General features: G+C 36.4%; 1 protein-coding gene across 4 annotated transcripts in view; it reads left to right on the top strand.

Moving 5' to 3' along the window:
* The window catches only part of LOC129280147 (focal adhesion kinase 1-like), a 55,769-nt gene that overhangs the window by 25,886 nt on the left and 13,703 nt on the right, over nt 1-16,180 (top strand). For 2 of the 4 annotated variants that reach the window (XM_064112126.1, XM_064112124.1), the window contains exons 3-11: nt 1,963-2,182; nt 7,981-8,156; nt 8,686-8,773; nt 9,736-9,878; nt 11,696-11,750; nt 12,584-12,724; nt 13,339-13,416; nt 14,115-14,219; nt 15,901-15,948. In XM_064112126.1, coding sequence (XP_063968196.1) covers nt 2,087-2,182; nt 7,981-8,156; nt 8,686-8,773; nt 9,736-9,878; nt 11,696-11,750; nt 12,584-12,724; nt 13,339-13,416; nt 14,115-14,219; nt 15,901-15,948 — 930 coding nt within the window. In that variant the 5' untranslated portion in view covers nt 1,963-2,086. The remainder of the gene's footprint in view (nt 1-1,962; nt 2,183-7,980; nt 8,157-8,685; nt 8,774-9,735; nt 9,879-11,695; nt 11,751-12,583; nt 12,725-13,338; nt 13,417-14,114; nt 14,220-15,900; nt 15,949-16,180) is intronic. The other 2 variants (XM_064112127.1, XM_064112125.1) reach the window with 1 other exon arrangement.

The raw sequence follows: 16,180 nt of genomic DNA, 5'->3' as shown, positions 1-16,180 counted from the left end.
AAACTTTGTAGGATAATGCGTGGATCCAAGGAGGATCCATGGATAAAGCATCCAACAAGTCCTCTATTATGCTTTTCACACTGCACTTTTTGTCCTAAATTGGTGGGGCTAAGGGGGGGTCTTAGCCCCACCAATTTCCCGGGGTTAAGCTTAGCCCACTTTGTTTTCACACTACTTTTTAGCAAAGTGGCCTAGCACGGTAAATAGTACGGTACTATCTGGCCCTGCAAAAAAGCAGGGTTAGCCGGCTTAATTGCGGTGCTAAGAGATGCAGTGTGAAACGAAACAGGGCTAAGCAAAAGTGGGGCTAAGCATTAGCCAATCACAGAAGTCGAAATTGCACGTTAATCGCGCTCTGTATGGTAAAATCAATAATATTTATGAGCTGTGTGATTGCCCGGGGTTAAGGCGTTAACCCCGGCTAAGCAATAGTACGGGGTTAAGAAAGACAGTGTGAATCGAAAAAAAGATAGTCTGGGGTTAAGGATAGTCCGGGGTTAAGGATAATATGGGGTTATAAAGGAAATGCAGTGTGAAAAGCATATATATAGGTATCCAGCGCTTTTAATAGAAACAATGCATATCATTATTAAAGCGCTTTATGTTTTATTATTTCACGTTCCCCAGGGATCCCTATAAACACAATAGCGATTGATCGTACGTTTGATTTTTCATGATTGATTTTACATTGTAGTCATGCAATCAATCACAGAAAATTGTTCTACGACCATTGCTAAGCTTTGTGTTACGGACCCCAGATCACCTTCTATTTTAATATAGGCCTCCTGTATGCAATGTTGAGTTCATAAATTTTCATACAAGTCAGCACAAATCCTCATAGAAGAGAAAAGATAAAGGCCTTGCAGGGAACATCATCTCGGAGAGGACTTGGCTGTCGAGCTGGGAGTCATCTGCTATAATTGAAAACTGCCCGATGGGATCTATTTTGGAGCCCCCCTATCAGTGAAATTTTAATTGAAGCTATAAATGTCTACCCTACAATATCAACGGATTTTACGATGCATGGCTCATCAGCGGAATGCGATAGTTTGTTTATGATATGCGATATTTATAGCGGAGCTTCTCGACATGGTATATACAGGGATTTATCCGTCACTGATATTTGTCGCGGCAAGATTTTTAATTGAAAATTTTTTTTGGTGTGTACATGTGTATACATTTAGATGTGATGAGGTTTTGCAAGCATATGTCATCTCTTTGGTGACAAAACTCAGACGTATGAAGACAGGGCATATTGTGTCCTAGGGCAAAAGTGCTTCATGAATTATTCAGCTACTATTATTTTTCTTTGATAAAAAAGGGTTGAGAATAATGACAGATATTTTAACTTGATTTCATCAAATAACTTCTAGGAGGTCACAAATGAATGTTCCCTTGTACCCTACACAATGAAATACATACGATTGTTGACAAATCAATTGTCTTTGTCAATATTTTTTTCAGTGGCTGCAGTCTAAAACGCAACGCCAGCAGCCGTCATAGTTCGGTCTTGTTGAAGAAGACTTGGGTGGGTGCATGCTGTACATGTATGCTTACTATTTCAACAACAAAAAAAAGATTATACTGTATAAAATAAAGGGCAAAGACCAGAAATAAAAGTCAGCAACATGTATTTGGGTGCTATCTACATGTACATGTACACTCTGTGCACTCCAGTGCATCTTGGAACTATATTAATGTACATACATACATACATACATGTACGTGTACATGTAGTTCCGTTCGTGTTTGATTGTGAATTGTTCTCAATACATTTGTTTTTGTGTATGAGCTGCCTTTGTATACATTGTACATGAACTTGGATTTAAAAACATCATTTTCTCTCATATTCTTTTGTTTCTCTATGAAATATCAGTCAACTGACTATATTTTACCCCCCTGAATATAGTATTAAATCTATCAAAATGCTTGTAATAAATTTTTACGAATAATTGTTTTCAGATGGTTTAACTATATCAGTACTCATGGCCGACCAATACTTACTGAGGGACCAACCACATTAGGCTGGAACATTCATCTTTAAGACAATCTATAGGAAGGTGAGAGACAGTGTGAACGGATCAAGATGGCTTCCAAGGTTGGGGAGAAGATGATGCTAAAGGTTTACCAACCTAATGGGACCTTCAACTCAGTCAAATGCATGGAAACTACAGATATAAAGGTAACTTTATTAAAGGTTATAATGATTGATTCAGTAATGATGATAGTGATATTATATGATTTAACAATGGTGATTATGATGATGACAATGGAGATGATGATGCTGCTGATGATAATGATGATAGTCATTGATTATGATGATGATGATGTCGTCATTATCATCATTGATCGATCACCATCGTCATCAAAATCATCAACGACTATCATCATCAATGACTTTCATCATCATCATCATCATCACCATCATCATCATCATCATCATCATTGTCAATAACCATCATCATTGTCAATGACCATCATCATCAACATACGTAAGAAGCAGAATCATGAAGATGGGGATGATGATGATGATTTTCAGTCATTGCAAGTACATGTACATACAAAAGTAGGTATTTTGTGCATAGTGAACCCTGCCCCACCACATTTATTACATACAGGGTGTATGTTTTTAGAAAGGCAAATTATAGGGAAAAACATTAACAGTATGTACACACCGCGGCGGCATATAGGCCGTACCCCCGAATTTGCGAATCATCTATAAAAAAAGGAGGAAATTCTAAGATAAAACAAAGTTCATGTAAATAGAACTGAGGAAATAAGAATTGGGTCATGACAGGTCAGTGAGACGGTTTTGAAATTAAAAACATCCTGATCTATTCAAACGTTATCATGGTAGTTTGGCATTGTCCAGGTGTGTATTCAGGTTTGATTAGATTTGGCACAAACCCAAAGATTCATGGTGTAATGCAAACAGTACATCAAGAGGTGGTTTCAGACCGCCTCAAAGTTCGTCAGTTCCAGGTATTCTCTGATCGGGAAATTTACCCCGATCAGAAAATACCAGGTATTTTGGTAATGTGAAAGCAAACTACGCGTAATTTCCCCGAAAGAAAATACCCGCTAAATAGTAGGTACTTGGCGAAATTACGAGAACTTTCGCGGGGATTTTTCCAAGGTCGCAGGTATTTTGGCAATGTGAAAGCAATTTACGGGAACTTTTAGCAAAGCGTGTCGTTTGGCGCGGGCGCCGTGGGTGGCTGCTGGGCTAGTGATTTTGAATCTCGCGCCTTGCCTGCTTATACAGACCATACTGCGCATGCTCGTAACTTCAGGAACTTATCCCGAAGGGTATGTTTTGGGGCGGTGTGAATGCAGGAATAATTAATGGGTATTTTTTAGCCTAAAAAAAGTTCTCGTAATTTAACGGGGATTCTTATGATCGAGGCGGTTTGAAACCACCTAATGATATCAATTTGTATGCTTTATTCGGGCCTGACATGTTATTGGTCCATGAATGCATCTAGGCAGTTGTAGATATTTTTCTTCCATGGCTTTTAAAGATATCTTTATATTGCACATGAACATGTCACTATATGGCACATGAACATGTAACTATAGGGCCTAAACAAAACAGTTTTCTGCAACACCCCTTCAAATTCATAATTAATCAGGGAATGATTTTGCTTTACAAATTTGAATAGCATTTTTGGTCATAAGAGAACAGCTCTCAACTATTAAAGTAATGTACAGTCCTATGTAAAAATATGCTATACAAAAGACTTTATGCATAGCAGTCTTTAAAAAATGTGGAGCAAATTGCGATGCGATACCAGGAAAATTATTCCCTGTTCATACTATAGATCACCAGCTGCTAAATTCCCCTGTAAATAAAATTAATCTTGTTTCAGATGTTGGTCAAAGGGCTAATAGTTAATGTGGATGTTTTACCTCAATAAGCTAGCAGTTTATTTAGGAAAATGCTGCTTTGCAAAATCAAATTACAATTAAATTACAAAAATGAACAAGATCTGTCATAAGGTAGAATAGCCTCTCTTTATTTGAATTCACACTTTGTGTCTTTTTCTTCTTCACCGCTTTTGTTATGAGTTGTGAATATTAGTGCAATGAGTTATTTTACCCCCCCCCACCTCTATGCTTTCCCTTGTGCATCGCAGTCTTGGGTGGATTTGTTTAGAAATCTGGTGGAAATTGGATTCTTAATGCACTAAAGCTTTCCCTCTTATCCATGAATCACTGCTCTAGCGCTCCGTTTGAAGTCTTAATGTGGGAGCGTGTGAGTAAAATTAAAACTTGGATAGTAGATGTGTATGTAGTACGGCTTCTAAAATACCGCTTTTCTTCACTACATGTACTTTGGTTCAATTGTGGCTTTTCTCTCAAACTAATAAACTTAAACATGAGTTATTTATTACCTCAATTTAAAAGAATGATTATCCCTGTATGCAGGGGGTGGGGGCGTGCAAGTGGGCAGTTGGTTGTCCCCCCAGATTTTGAAAACTTACATTTTTTACTGAAAATTTTCAACACCAATAGTGTGCACAAAATCATTCTATTTCATTAAAATGTGCAAAAGTACCCCTATGACAAGCTTGATGACTTCGCTCCCTCGCTTTTGAGTTTCTTCGAAAAGTTTTACAAGTCTTGCCCCCCTCAGAATTTTTTTTTTGGCATACGTGTATGGTCATGATCCTCTATCCTTTTGAAATACATGGAAATTTTTGGTGTTTATTTTCAAATTGAAATCAATATAAAGCCTGTGTAGCTTTTGATTTGTTTAAATAGAATATGAACCTAGATTTTAACTTGGGTTGAAATAATTTCCATTCTTGCTTTGTGAAGTTATTGGAATTTTCACCCACTTTTCCAAGAGTACAACAAAATACATAAAAAAGCCATGTGTTTCTGGATGGGAATGAATGGGGGGGGGGGGTGGGGCATTAACTGATGGGTGATGAGTGACTGTCTTTTATTGTATGCATTATCAGCATACATACATACATGTACAAGAAATGCTTGAAACATGAATCATTCTTCGCTCTGACTAACTTTTTCATCGAACATCCTCCTGACTCAGAGTCAATGGGGTTCCACTTCAATGGTCGATGGTGTCATGAAAGGTAATGTGGAGAAATGGAAGAGAAAGGGAAAAAAAATAGACTGGGCAAGATAGAGTGGAGAAAGGGGTGTTGGGTGTTGGGTGTCGGATGGGGTTGGGGAAGGTACGTGGGGCATGAAAGAATTCTGTATTTTCCAAAATCCCCAAACAATTGATTGTCTTTTTTTGAATAGCGATTATGATATATTCGTAGGATGTGTCATTTCATGCATGAACATGATCAGTGGTATAAAAGGAATAAGGAAGGAGTGTGTGATGTGGGGGGGGGGGTAGCATGAAAGAATTCTTCATTTATAAAATCCCCCAAAATGGGGGGGGGGGGGGGCTTAGCATGAATGTGCTCAGTGGAATAAGGAAGGAGTGTGTGAGGTGGTGTGGGGGGTAGCATGAAAGAATTCTTCATTTATAAAATCCCCAATGGTTGATTAAAAAAAAAATGAATGCAGGCCTTTGTCTATAATGGCATGGAGACCAAGTTTTATCTTTTATAGAGAGAGATATTCATGCAGAGGTGGGGGGGGGGGGGAGTGGGGGTTGAGGTGCTAGAAAATTTTAAAGGGGAATGTCAATTGCAGGGACAAAGACCAAATGAAATGATGAGGAAGAAGGAGAACATATATGTAAACGAGTGGAGGCAGGGAGAGGAGAAGAAAGTTGAAAAAAAATAGAGAAAAAAAGGAAGAAGAGCCAGAGGCTCTTTTTAATACAGTTAAAATCAGCAGTAAATCCTAACTTTATTAAAAGCTGGGCACGTCTGTCATCATTCCGGTAATGATTGCCGCTGTGCATAAAAACACAAGACAAAAGAGAGACAAGGCCAAAAATAAGGGATGATGGTTGGATTAAAATGGTGTAAATAATGGATGATTGATTGCTGCTAGGCATGCATTCATGGCTTCCCAGACAGAACGAATGAATGCTAACGTGAATCATAGAGCTCTTTCTTGATGAATTGATGTCTGTGTTTACAAGGAAGTTGTCGTTGAAGTAGATTCAAAGAAAAAATACTGCTCGACGACGTGTGCTCTCCTCGCTTGAATGCACTTATTGAAATGGGCCATATCATCTACCAAAATTGATAAGGATGACTGTTTCATCAATTTATGGTTGTTTGCTTTCCAATTTTTGAGAATATTTCCATTTGATCTATAAGTTCACAATTTTGGGTGCTGAAATAGGAGAAATGCATTGTTTTTGATAAAGTACTACTTGTCATGTGTACATGTTATCTCCAGAAGAATATAAACATGAACATTGTAACGTATTGTTTGGGAATTTTTGCAGGATTTGTGGAGGAGGAGAGTTTGTACATGTAGATTACTAGAACTTTTTAGATGAGACTGAGAGGCAAGAAGAACATTTTCAATATTGTACATATAAAGGATATCCGATGATGTTTGAGGCTTTATTACAGGAAGTTTATTATGGTTCATGTTGGTGTGAACTGTGAATGCATAAACATGTAATAATTATCCAGTATCTTTTCATCAATAAGTTGCCCGTAAATTATGAGTATATTTGGCGGGTGTGAAAGTAACTCTTGATTCCTCGCCTACTTTCACTTGAATGACTCTCATTGATACCAATGGGAATAGAAACTGTCTGAAAAAAAAGTCATGATGATGAGTGGCTTGTGACTCACAAATAATTCATGGACATGTTTTACTTTTAGTTTTAAATATTTATTTCTGACTTCGGTTGCACGGCCACATGCTGTGCCACCAGGAAATCTGTCACTGGGTTTTAGGTTGATCCCCCAAGAATAAAAACCATGTCTGGGAGCATTGTCTCTTGATGTCTTCTCTCAGGAAAACTATGTCTGTTTATAATTTTGATGTACAGTAGTAATAAAATAAACTGAAATTTAAAACAGGAATCAAATCCTCACTTATTCAAAGTTATCCTCCAATATTTCATATGTACATGTAGACCTAGATATTTGAGTTTAAAAAAGTGTTCAATGTACATTCATATTTTCTTGTTTTAAAACTAAAGATCAACCATCCTAATCTCTAGATCATGATTAGTCAATAGAACTGGGGAGCATTTCATCAACATATCTTCCAAAAAGTTGTCGGATCTGACAAATTTCCTTGATTTTGATTGGCTGAGAAGCATTGTTCCTATGGCAACTGTTGGATAAAATGGTACTTGTCGGATGAAACGTCTGACAAGTCCTTTCATGAAATGCTCCCCAGGTCATCTGTACCAGTCAATAGCAAATTTCATCTTAGATAAAGAAGTGACTGGTCATGTGTGATAGATTTCATACAATAATTTGATCAAGATATGTATAACCAATATACAAAATTATTAAAAGCTTTTGTTCTTTATTTCTCATTTTGCCTTCATCAAAATGTTTTTCATGCAGTTAAAGGCAAAATAGCAAGGGGAGAGAAAACAGTACATTAAAGAGCTCTATCACTGTATACCCTATCTGAATGCCTCTGGTCACATTAGAACATCAAGATTTAAAAAAAAAATATCATCCCTTATTTTTCATCATTTTGTCTTCCTCTAGAATGTTATCTTGTCATGGGGAGAGGAGAGCGTGGCTCTGAGAGTATCATCCCTTTCATATTTTTCATTATTTTGTCTTTCTCTAGAATGTTATCTATGTTCTCTTGGACGAGAGGAGAGCGTGCCTTTGAGAGTATCATCCCTTCAATATTTTTCATTATTTTGTCTTTCTCTTTAATAATGTTATCCATGCTGTCGTGGGCGAGAGGAGAGTGTGCCTTTGAGAGTTCCTGCGCTATGCAGCCTTACCTTATCTCAAGAATGACTTTGGTTACAAATGTATCTATCTAAACCCAAGTATTGGTTGATATTAAAAAATAATCAAATGTTCATATTTCTTTCTTTTTTTGTTTTGCCTTTAGAATGTTATCCATGCTGTTGTGGGCAAGTTAGCGAGAGGAGAGCGTGCCTTTGAGAGTTCTTTCGCCGTACGGCTTCAGCATACCCTATCCGAGGAGTGCCATTGGTTGCATCGTGACCTCACTGTTGGCCAAGTCAAGAAAAAATATGAAGCATATCACCCTGCCATCGAATGGAAGTAAGTTCTTGTAGATCTTTATAATTAAAGTTATTTTGAAAAACATGTAAATGCTATTACAAACCGGTGTTGAGGGTTAATTGCAGAGATGCCAACTGTGACGGATTCACTGTATTTAATAATCCCTTGTTCTTGTTACAGCATAATGGTAAATAATCAATATGTTACAGAAAAAAATATAGGCTGCAATGTAAACACATCAACCAACTAATACCAAAAACTAAAAATCAATTGGCTGTTACATGAAATCATTGTCTAGTTCTAGACTTTTTTTGTTGGAATTCTTTAATCTTTGACCGTAGACCAGGTCGAGTGAGTGTGGGACCCTGAGGTCCTTGAATTTAAAGAAATTTTGTTACAGACACCATGTTAATACCCCCAACTTTTTGTGGCTCATAATGCCATAATGCCACTAGTCATCATTTGTTTTATATAATTATCTGCTTGTTCTGTAATGATTAATGTACATAGTATCAGAAACTCAGAAAGAACTTGCTATATATTTTTTCCATGTCTTCTATTCTTGTAGATATGAGCTGCGTGTACGATACTTGCCTAAAAACTACCATGAGCTGCTCGAGAAAGATAAAGTTAGTTTCTTCTACTTCTATGACCAGGTAAGACCAGACCGAATGGGTCCACTGATCTGATCTGGGGGGGGGGGGTGATTTTTATGCAATCAATCAATGAAATGAGCCCCTCGATCAATTGATATTAATCAAGCTTTATTTTACAGGGCCCTGGGTTCCTTAACACACAGCTTAGTATTCAATCTTATGACCAATTTTCAAGAATGATTGTTCATTTTGGTCAATGCAGTCATTGTGCAGTAATTGTTTAAATTGTATCTAGTGATCACTCACTAGACTTTGTGTCACAGGGCTCTATTAACCAATATGATAATGTCATGCCATAAACAAAGGTTGTTTTTGACAGCCTAAAAGCTTGCCTGAGGCTTTCCAGACATGGGCCATTACATGTATATCAATTGAATGTAAGTACTTAGCGTTTTACTTTATGAAGCCACATTTAAGCGATATTTAAGCAAAATAATTTGAGCAAAGTAAAGTTTCAGCCAAATGCGCAATGTATGTGTGTGTACGTATATGACTGCGTGTATCATGTTTGTAAACTGCACCAAGCCAGACTTAAGCCAGGTCGGCTGCCAAGTTAGATTTAAGCAAAATACTGTACAAAAAATGCAATTGAATAACAAAGATGGTTAAGTATTTTACTTGAGCAAAATAATTGAAATTCTGGATTATGTATTGAATTGAACACTGGCCCAGGACCCTGTTGTATAAAAGTTACCATTATGGTATACACTTGGCCGTGCAATGGTACTGTAACTTGCATGGAAGCCTTTATTTTGATTGGCTGTTGATCAGCATAACCATGGTAGTTACCATTGGATGGCAAAGTTACCATGATAATTGTTACTTTTTTGCAACAGGTGCCAGGTCACTATTCTAGTCTTGCAAAGGTGACTTTCTACTGGCTGTGTTACAGAAGTTCAGTGCACATGTGCATCTTTAAATACTTTGCATCTCTAATACACTAACGTCTCCTCATTCTTCAGGTGCGGTGTGATTACATGAATGAGGTCGCTGAGTTGGTCGATCAAGACATCTCGCTCCAGCTCGGCTGTCTTGAGATGAGACGTTTCTTCAAAGACATGCCACAGATTGCCCTGGACAAGAAAGCCAACTTTGACTACTTAGAGTAAGTGAGGATGACTGGATGTATAATGATGATGATGATGATGATGATGATGGTGATGATGGTGATGATGTATTGGCGATGATGATAATGATGGTGATGATGATGATGATGATGATGGTGATAGTGATGATGATGGTGATAGTGATGATGATGAAGGTGATGATGGTGATGATATATTGGTGGTGGTGATGATGATGGTGGTGATGATGATGATGATGATGGCGATGATGATAATGATGGTGATGATGATGATGATGATGATGGTGATAGTGATGATGATGGTGATAGTGATGATGGTGGTGATGTTGATATTGATGGTGATGATGACGGTAATGATTGTAAAGATAATGAAAATGATGATGATGATGGTGATGGTGTACAGGGGGATAATAAAGATGATGATTTTGATCTTGATAATAGTAGGAAATAATTCCTACCTGTTTACCTCACCTGGGTTGAGTGCAACACAATTTTGAGAAATTTCTTGCTGTACTGTAGGTGATATGACAAAAATTGAAAATTATTTGAAGGTTGAGAATAAAGGAAAAGAGCTGTACATGTATGTACCTAGTAATAAGAGATGATTCATGTATTGGTACAGTGTATCAATTGGCATGACAATCAGAGAGATGAATTTCTCCATCATTAATTACAGTCTACCCAGACAGGATCCCCTGCAGGCTTAGGGAGAGGATTATTAGGGTTATGATATGTGGTAGGATTAAACTGTCTGGCATTAATCCCTGCTCCTAATGGAGTGCAGAGATTAGAACAGCTATAAAGTGTGTCATCTGCAATCAGAAGCCAAGTGAAGTAATGAGAACGTCATACATGTGCATGTTCCCTAATCCATCTGATCATGGTTCTTTTTCCTTCTCCCCATCTCTCTCATCCAGTCTTTTTATTCCACACATTGCCACTCTCCACCCAGGTGTTAAATGGGTACCCGGTAGGATTTGAAAGCCTATGTAGTATGCCTAGCAATTGAGTCTTGGAACTCTTGTTGGAATGCTCCCCAGGGAGTGGAGAAGGTGCATACATTGTATGCGGGCATGCAAAGATCCGATGACCGGGGTAATAATGTCTGTAAAGCGCTTAGAGACGTCGTTCCGATGTATTAAGCGCTATATAAATGCGGAATATTACATGTATTTATTATTATTATTCCCCTCTATATCTCTTTCTTCATATATCATTAACTGTTCTTTCTCTTCTCTTTCTATTTCTCTCTTTCTCTTTCTACATGTATTTCTCTCTCATTTTGTTTTTCTCTTTCTTCTTGTCTTTTTATTTCTCATCTTTCTCTTTCTGTATTAAATACTTCTCATTTTCTCAATCAAAGTCTCTTTTTCCCCATCAAGGGATTCAGTTGAGTGGAGAAAACTGTGTCTAGAGTTTAGCCTCTTTTTTGTTTTACAGGTTCGTGGTTGTTGAGTGGATGAAGGGGGTTATCTTCTTGCTTGGTATTTTCCATCTGTGCTGACACCACTATTTTCTATGTTTTGCTTATTAATAATTGTTTTTTTTTTGATGGGTAGTTGTAATACCAGTCAGGAACTTTCACAAAATCTGTGAATCCTTTCCTTGAAGGTTACTGTTTCTTTATTTTCTTTCAATGATACAATATATATGCCTATAGAACTTGTAGGTACATGTATAAAGGCAGAGATTAGTGATGTTACTCTAATCAACTGTAGGGACAGGGGGGGGGGGGGTGACCCAATGTAGTTCATGGTTTGCTGCAGTATTTTTCTTCATGTACATTTACTTGTGACATTACAAAATATTCTTCTTTTGTTTGTTCTCTATTCCTACAGAAAAGAAATTGGTCTTAAGAGATTTATACCTAAGAATGTTATTGACAATACAAAGGTAAGTGCCAAATACCCACAAAGTCCCTATCAGACTAAATTACTGGATCATTTAAACATCATGTTCAAATGTTAGAGGAAATAAAAGGATGGGTATGTGGTTGTTGGCAAATTATAGAACATTATTTTTACATATCCATCTTTACAGTCTTTCCAATACATGTCTTATGAATTGATATTTCAACAAGGCAGACCTCAATAATCTTATTTTGTAGAACATTTAAATATGAAGTGAAAACTAAGTGACGATTTTGCATATTTTTGTTTGTATACTTGATTTGCAGCAAGCATAGTGGTCAAATTAATTTCCAGGTCGCAGCCAATGATGACGTTATTACAATTTGGAATGGAATTTGCTTTTATTCCTATTTGGAGGCTCAAATTAGACTGGAATTTAGGTTTTAGTATTCATACCACTATTTGGAGCTTCGATCGTTAAGATTTTATAGGTTATGATGTTCATATCAAATGCCATTACAATTTCTTTGATAAAGAAAATTGGATTGCAACAGATTGTGAATTGTGCACCTGGCATTAGACCTAATTCTTGCATTGTGTCTGATAAAAAAAAAATGAAGGAGGGCCAAGTTCTGGAAATGCATGAAATCTTATTCCTAATTAAGTTGATACTTCAGGTTCTCTCCATCAATTTGTTGTTGTATTCATCCAGGTTTGTCTCCCTCTATAGTTTGGTATGATGAAGTATTTTATTACTAGACAACTTAGAAAACATATACGTACATATGGGCTAGCAGAAGGAAACTTTTGCACATTGTTAACCAACAAAAATATCAATCTGTTGAATTGCGATTCCCTGTTTGTCTCCCTCTGTAGCCCAAGAATCTACGCAAGCTTATTCTACAGTACTTCAAGCAGTTTGCTAATCTTAACGAGGAGCAGTGTGTGTTCAAGTTCTTTGAAGTACTAACGACAGTACACCGATTTGATCATGAAAAATTCAAATGTGCACTTGGCGTAAGAATTTCATTTCATTTATTGTTTCAACCATTTTAGACAAAGACTAAATTTACAAGAATATTCAATGAACAATACAACAACATAATACGAAGTAAAATGGGTTAGGGAGCCCCCCAAAATGTAAGTTTGGTTGGTCCTTTTCAGGATCAACACATGCCCACAAATGAATACATGGTAGACAGTGAGACACCTACACTCAAGTAAGATCTTGTTGTTAGGGCTTGGTAACATAGAAAGGAACCACTTTGATCAATATTTTTTCTTTCGATTAGGGAAAGGAATTGTCTGCAAAATGTTTCTCATTAATTGTCAGCTTTTGATATTTTGATTCTTAAATGACTGATATCAGAAAAAAAAGGAAAATGAAACCAGTCGAAAAATTCGACAAAAGAAACGGGGGATTTAAATGAGCTTATAAAGAGAAATGTTGGTAAAATATGTATCAACAAATAAAGAGAAATAACATTTAATACAAGATATATTGAAAGTTGTGGGTTGGTATGTAGTGTCTGATGGTTCTGATCTCTGAGAAATCTCAGTAAAGGAAAAAAAAGTTTTAGAAAACTTTACTGCATTATGACTGGTAACATGTTCCTTTCTCCATCTTACAGACTGGCTGGAGTATCTCAGTTGAGCTGGTTATAGGGCCTGATGATGGGATATCATGCCTCACGGATAAAGCTGCCACAGTAAGAACCCATATTATAGGAGTGTGTGCGTGTGTGCAATTACGTTGTATCAATCATATATGATTATTTACGTCTGTGACTGTCTTACAATGTCAATATCTGAAGACATGACCGAGGCTCTAACATCGAACATCAATCTGTTACCCCCCCATGTAGGGAAGGGGGAGAGGAGGGGGGAGAAGGGGAAGGGGAAAATAAACTTTTCAATTTTAGATATACATAAAGAATCTAGTTTTTGTATCAACATAACTTCCAGAAAACCTGATGAAACACATTTCAGATGGAGCCAAGTTCTAGACATGTGCAATAAGAGGAGGTGTCGAACACACAGAAAGTAGAGCTATATGTAGTTTGGGGGATTCTAAAAACAAATGATGATACATACACGTAGAGACAATATGTATTCTTTATTGGGCGGTTGCATTAAATATCCACATTCATCCCCAAACATGCAGGAGCATCCTGACATGATTCGTCTCAGTTTGCTAATTCTAATGAAAATATGTAATGGTCTCAAATGATCCTGATTTGGGTAGTTCATGGAGGAAAATAAGAATAGAGAAAACTGGGGTCAGGGATACAAAATAGTTGATTGTTTTATGGAATTGCTCTATTGATGATCAATATCAGCAGAATAAAACCAGGTTATGGATTAAGAATGAGGTATCATACCTCTTATCTCTTCTTTTCTTTGTCAGCCTACCAAGATGGCCGACTTTGACCAAGTGCAGTCTGTCCAGTCTCTCAGTACAGATAATGATAAGAAAGGTCTTTTACAACTCAAGATAGCCGGAGCTAATGAGGTAAGAACAATCACTCGGTCACCGAATGTGGGGCTGATTTTTATGATTGGTCTTATACCATAAGTCAGTGACAACAACATGCATTCCCAATTAGGGTCTTTTCTTGATATATGCTAGTAAAGCATCATTAAAGATGAATACCAGGGGGATGTTTCACAAAGATTCAAGTATGACTTAAATTGCAAATGCCGACACGTATATGAAATACAACACGCAATCTTATTGATCAATACACAGTAGTGCGCGTCCTCTTTGCATGATCTGACCAATGCGGTTATGCCTTTTATAACGTGCGCAACTAGGCATTTAAGTGCGACTCTAAGTCATACTTAAATCTTTGTGAAACACCCCCCAGTTGTGGTAATGACCTCAAAATGAGTTCGAACAAAATCCAATAAAATTACCACCCTAGTGTTTGAATGTATAAATAAAAAATATGTGCCAAAAATGGCTTTGGAAGAAAATTCGTAATTGCTGAGAATTGAGCAAAATAAGCACAGGGTTCCATCAAATGTCAGGTATTTTGCCAAGTAATATTAATACACTGTCCCATACATGCTTTTCTGTGTTAGTGATCATTAGAATTAGCGATTTTGAGCTAAGATTTCACGATTTCACAAAGATAAGTTTACACTAATGTACCAGATCTAGAATATGGTGCCAATTTACCTTTATTTTAAAGAATTTCTCATGAAATAGTTGTTTGCTGCAACTACTTTCTTTTACCTTAAATGCGTGGAATGTGCATAAACCACTGTTTCAAACAATAGATTCAAAATTTAAGGCAACTTGATATAGATAAAAAAAAACAAGAAAACTACTGAGAAATTAGGGTATATTTTCATCTGCCACCCATCATATTTTGACATAAATTTTGTGGTTGAAGGATGACTATGCAATCATGCATGGTCATTTTGAATTTTAATCAATCTCGAATGCATTTTGAAGTGCGCAAGATAAAGCATGTAATGCTGTTTTTAATAGTGTTATCTAAAACCAATATGAATCCTAGATTATTGATTTACTAGTATTGCATTGAATCATGTATTTCTTTTTGCTGAACAGATTTCTTAATGTTCTTCTTCAATCCCATTATCCAAACTGCTTATATTTAGTTTGATAGTAATCCTCATATCATTTCACATTGCTTCCCCATTTGCGTGACGTGCTATGCATCAGTGCATTGTACTAAAGTATTCTTTTTGCATTTCTTTTGTTAATTCCCATAAAGAAAATATACTCCAGCTTTGCAAGCTATTTCAAAAGTGTATTATTTTCATCTCATTTCGTTCAGTCACTGCTCCCAAAAGAAATATTTTTTTTCTTTTCCGAAAGGTTAATTTTAATTGAGATTTTCAAAACAATATTTCTTTAAAATTTGTAATCCAGTGTAATCGCAACCTTTATATTGATTATAAAAAAAATGCCAAAACAATAATTCATGATGTATGGCCATGCTGCTGTTAATATTAATGAATAAATAAACATAAAAATATATGATTTTGTTTTTAAATTCAAAACTTCCTTTTTACCCAAATGTTTCAGTGTGATTGTAACTCTGATATGTATGTGGTCATGTTGCTATTGATAGCTGTATGAATGATCAATGAATGATTTTTTTCTTCTTAAATATATATATATGTTTTGTTTCTAAACTGCCCTTGTACCCCACTGTGTTTAGTGTGATGGTAACTTTCATGTATATGGCCATGCTGCTGTAGATATGGATGTAAGTAAATCATGAAGCGTCTTTGGTTTTGATTTGTGTATATTTCTCTTTTAGCTTTTAACAGCTAGCCACGTTTTACTATTCAGCTCTTAGCTCTTCACCAATTAGCTGACTTGCTGTTTTGCTGTTAAATTTCTTCCACTCACATTTTTGCTTATATTTATATTTTACAATTTTTTAATATTCTTTTTTAGTAGCTTGAAGCAGTGTGTTATGGTTGGTGTGTGTCTAG

This window comes from Lytechinus pictus, chromosome 17, assembly GCF_037042905.1.
Source record: "Lytechinus pictus isolate F3 Inbred chromosome 17, Lp3.0, whole genome shotgun sequence".
In the NCBI taxonomy this organism is placed as follows: domain Eukaryota; kingdom Metazoa; phylum Echinodermata; class Echinoidea; order Temnopleuroida; family Toxopneustidae; genus Lytechinus; species Lytechinus pictus.
Note: the sequence above shows the minus strand (reverse complement) of the source record. Positions and strands in the feature narration are given on the sequence as shown.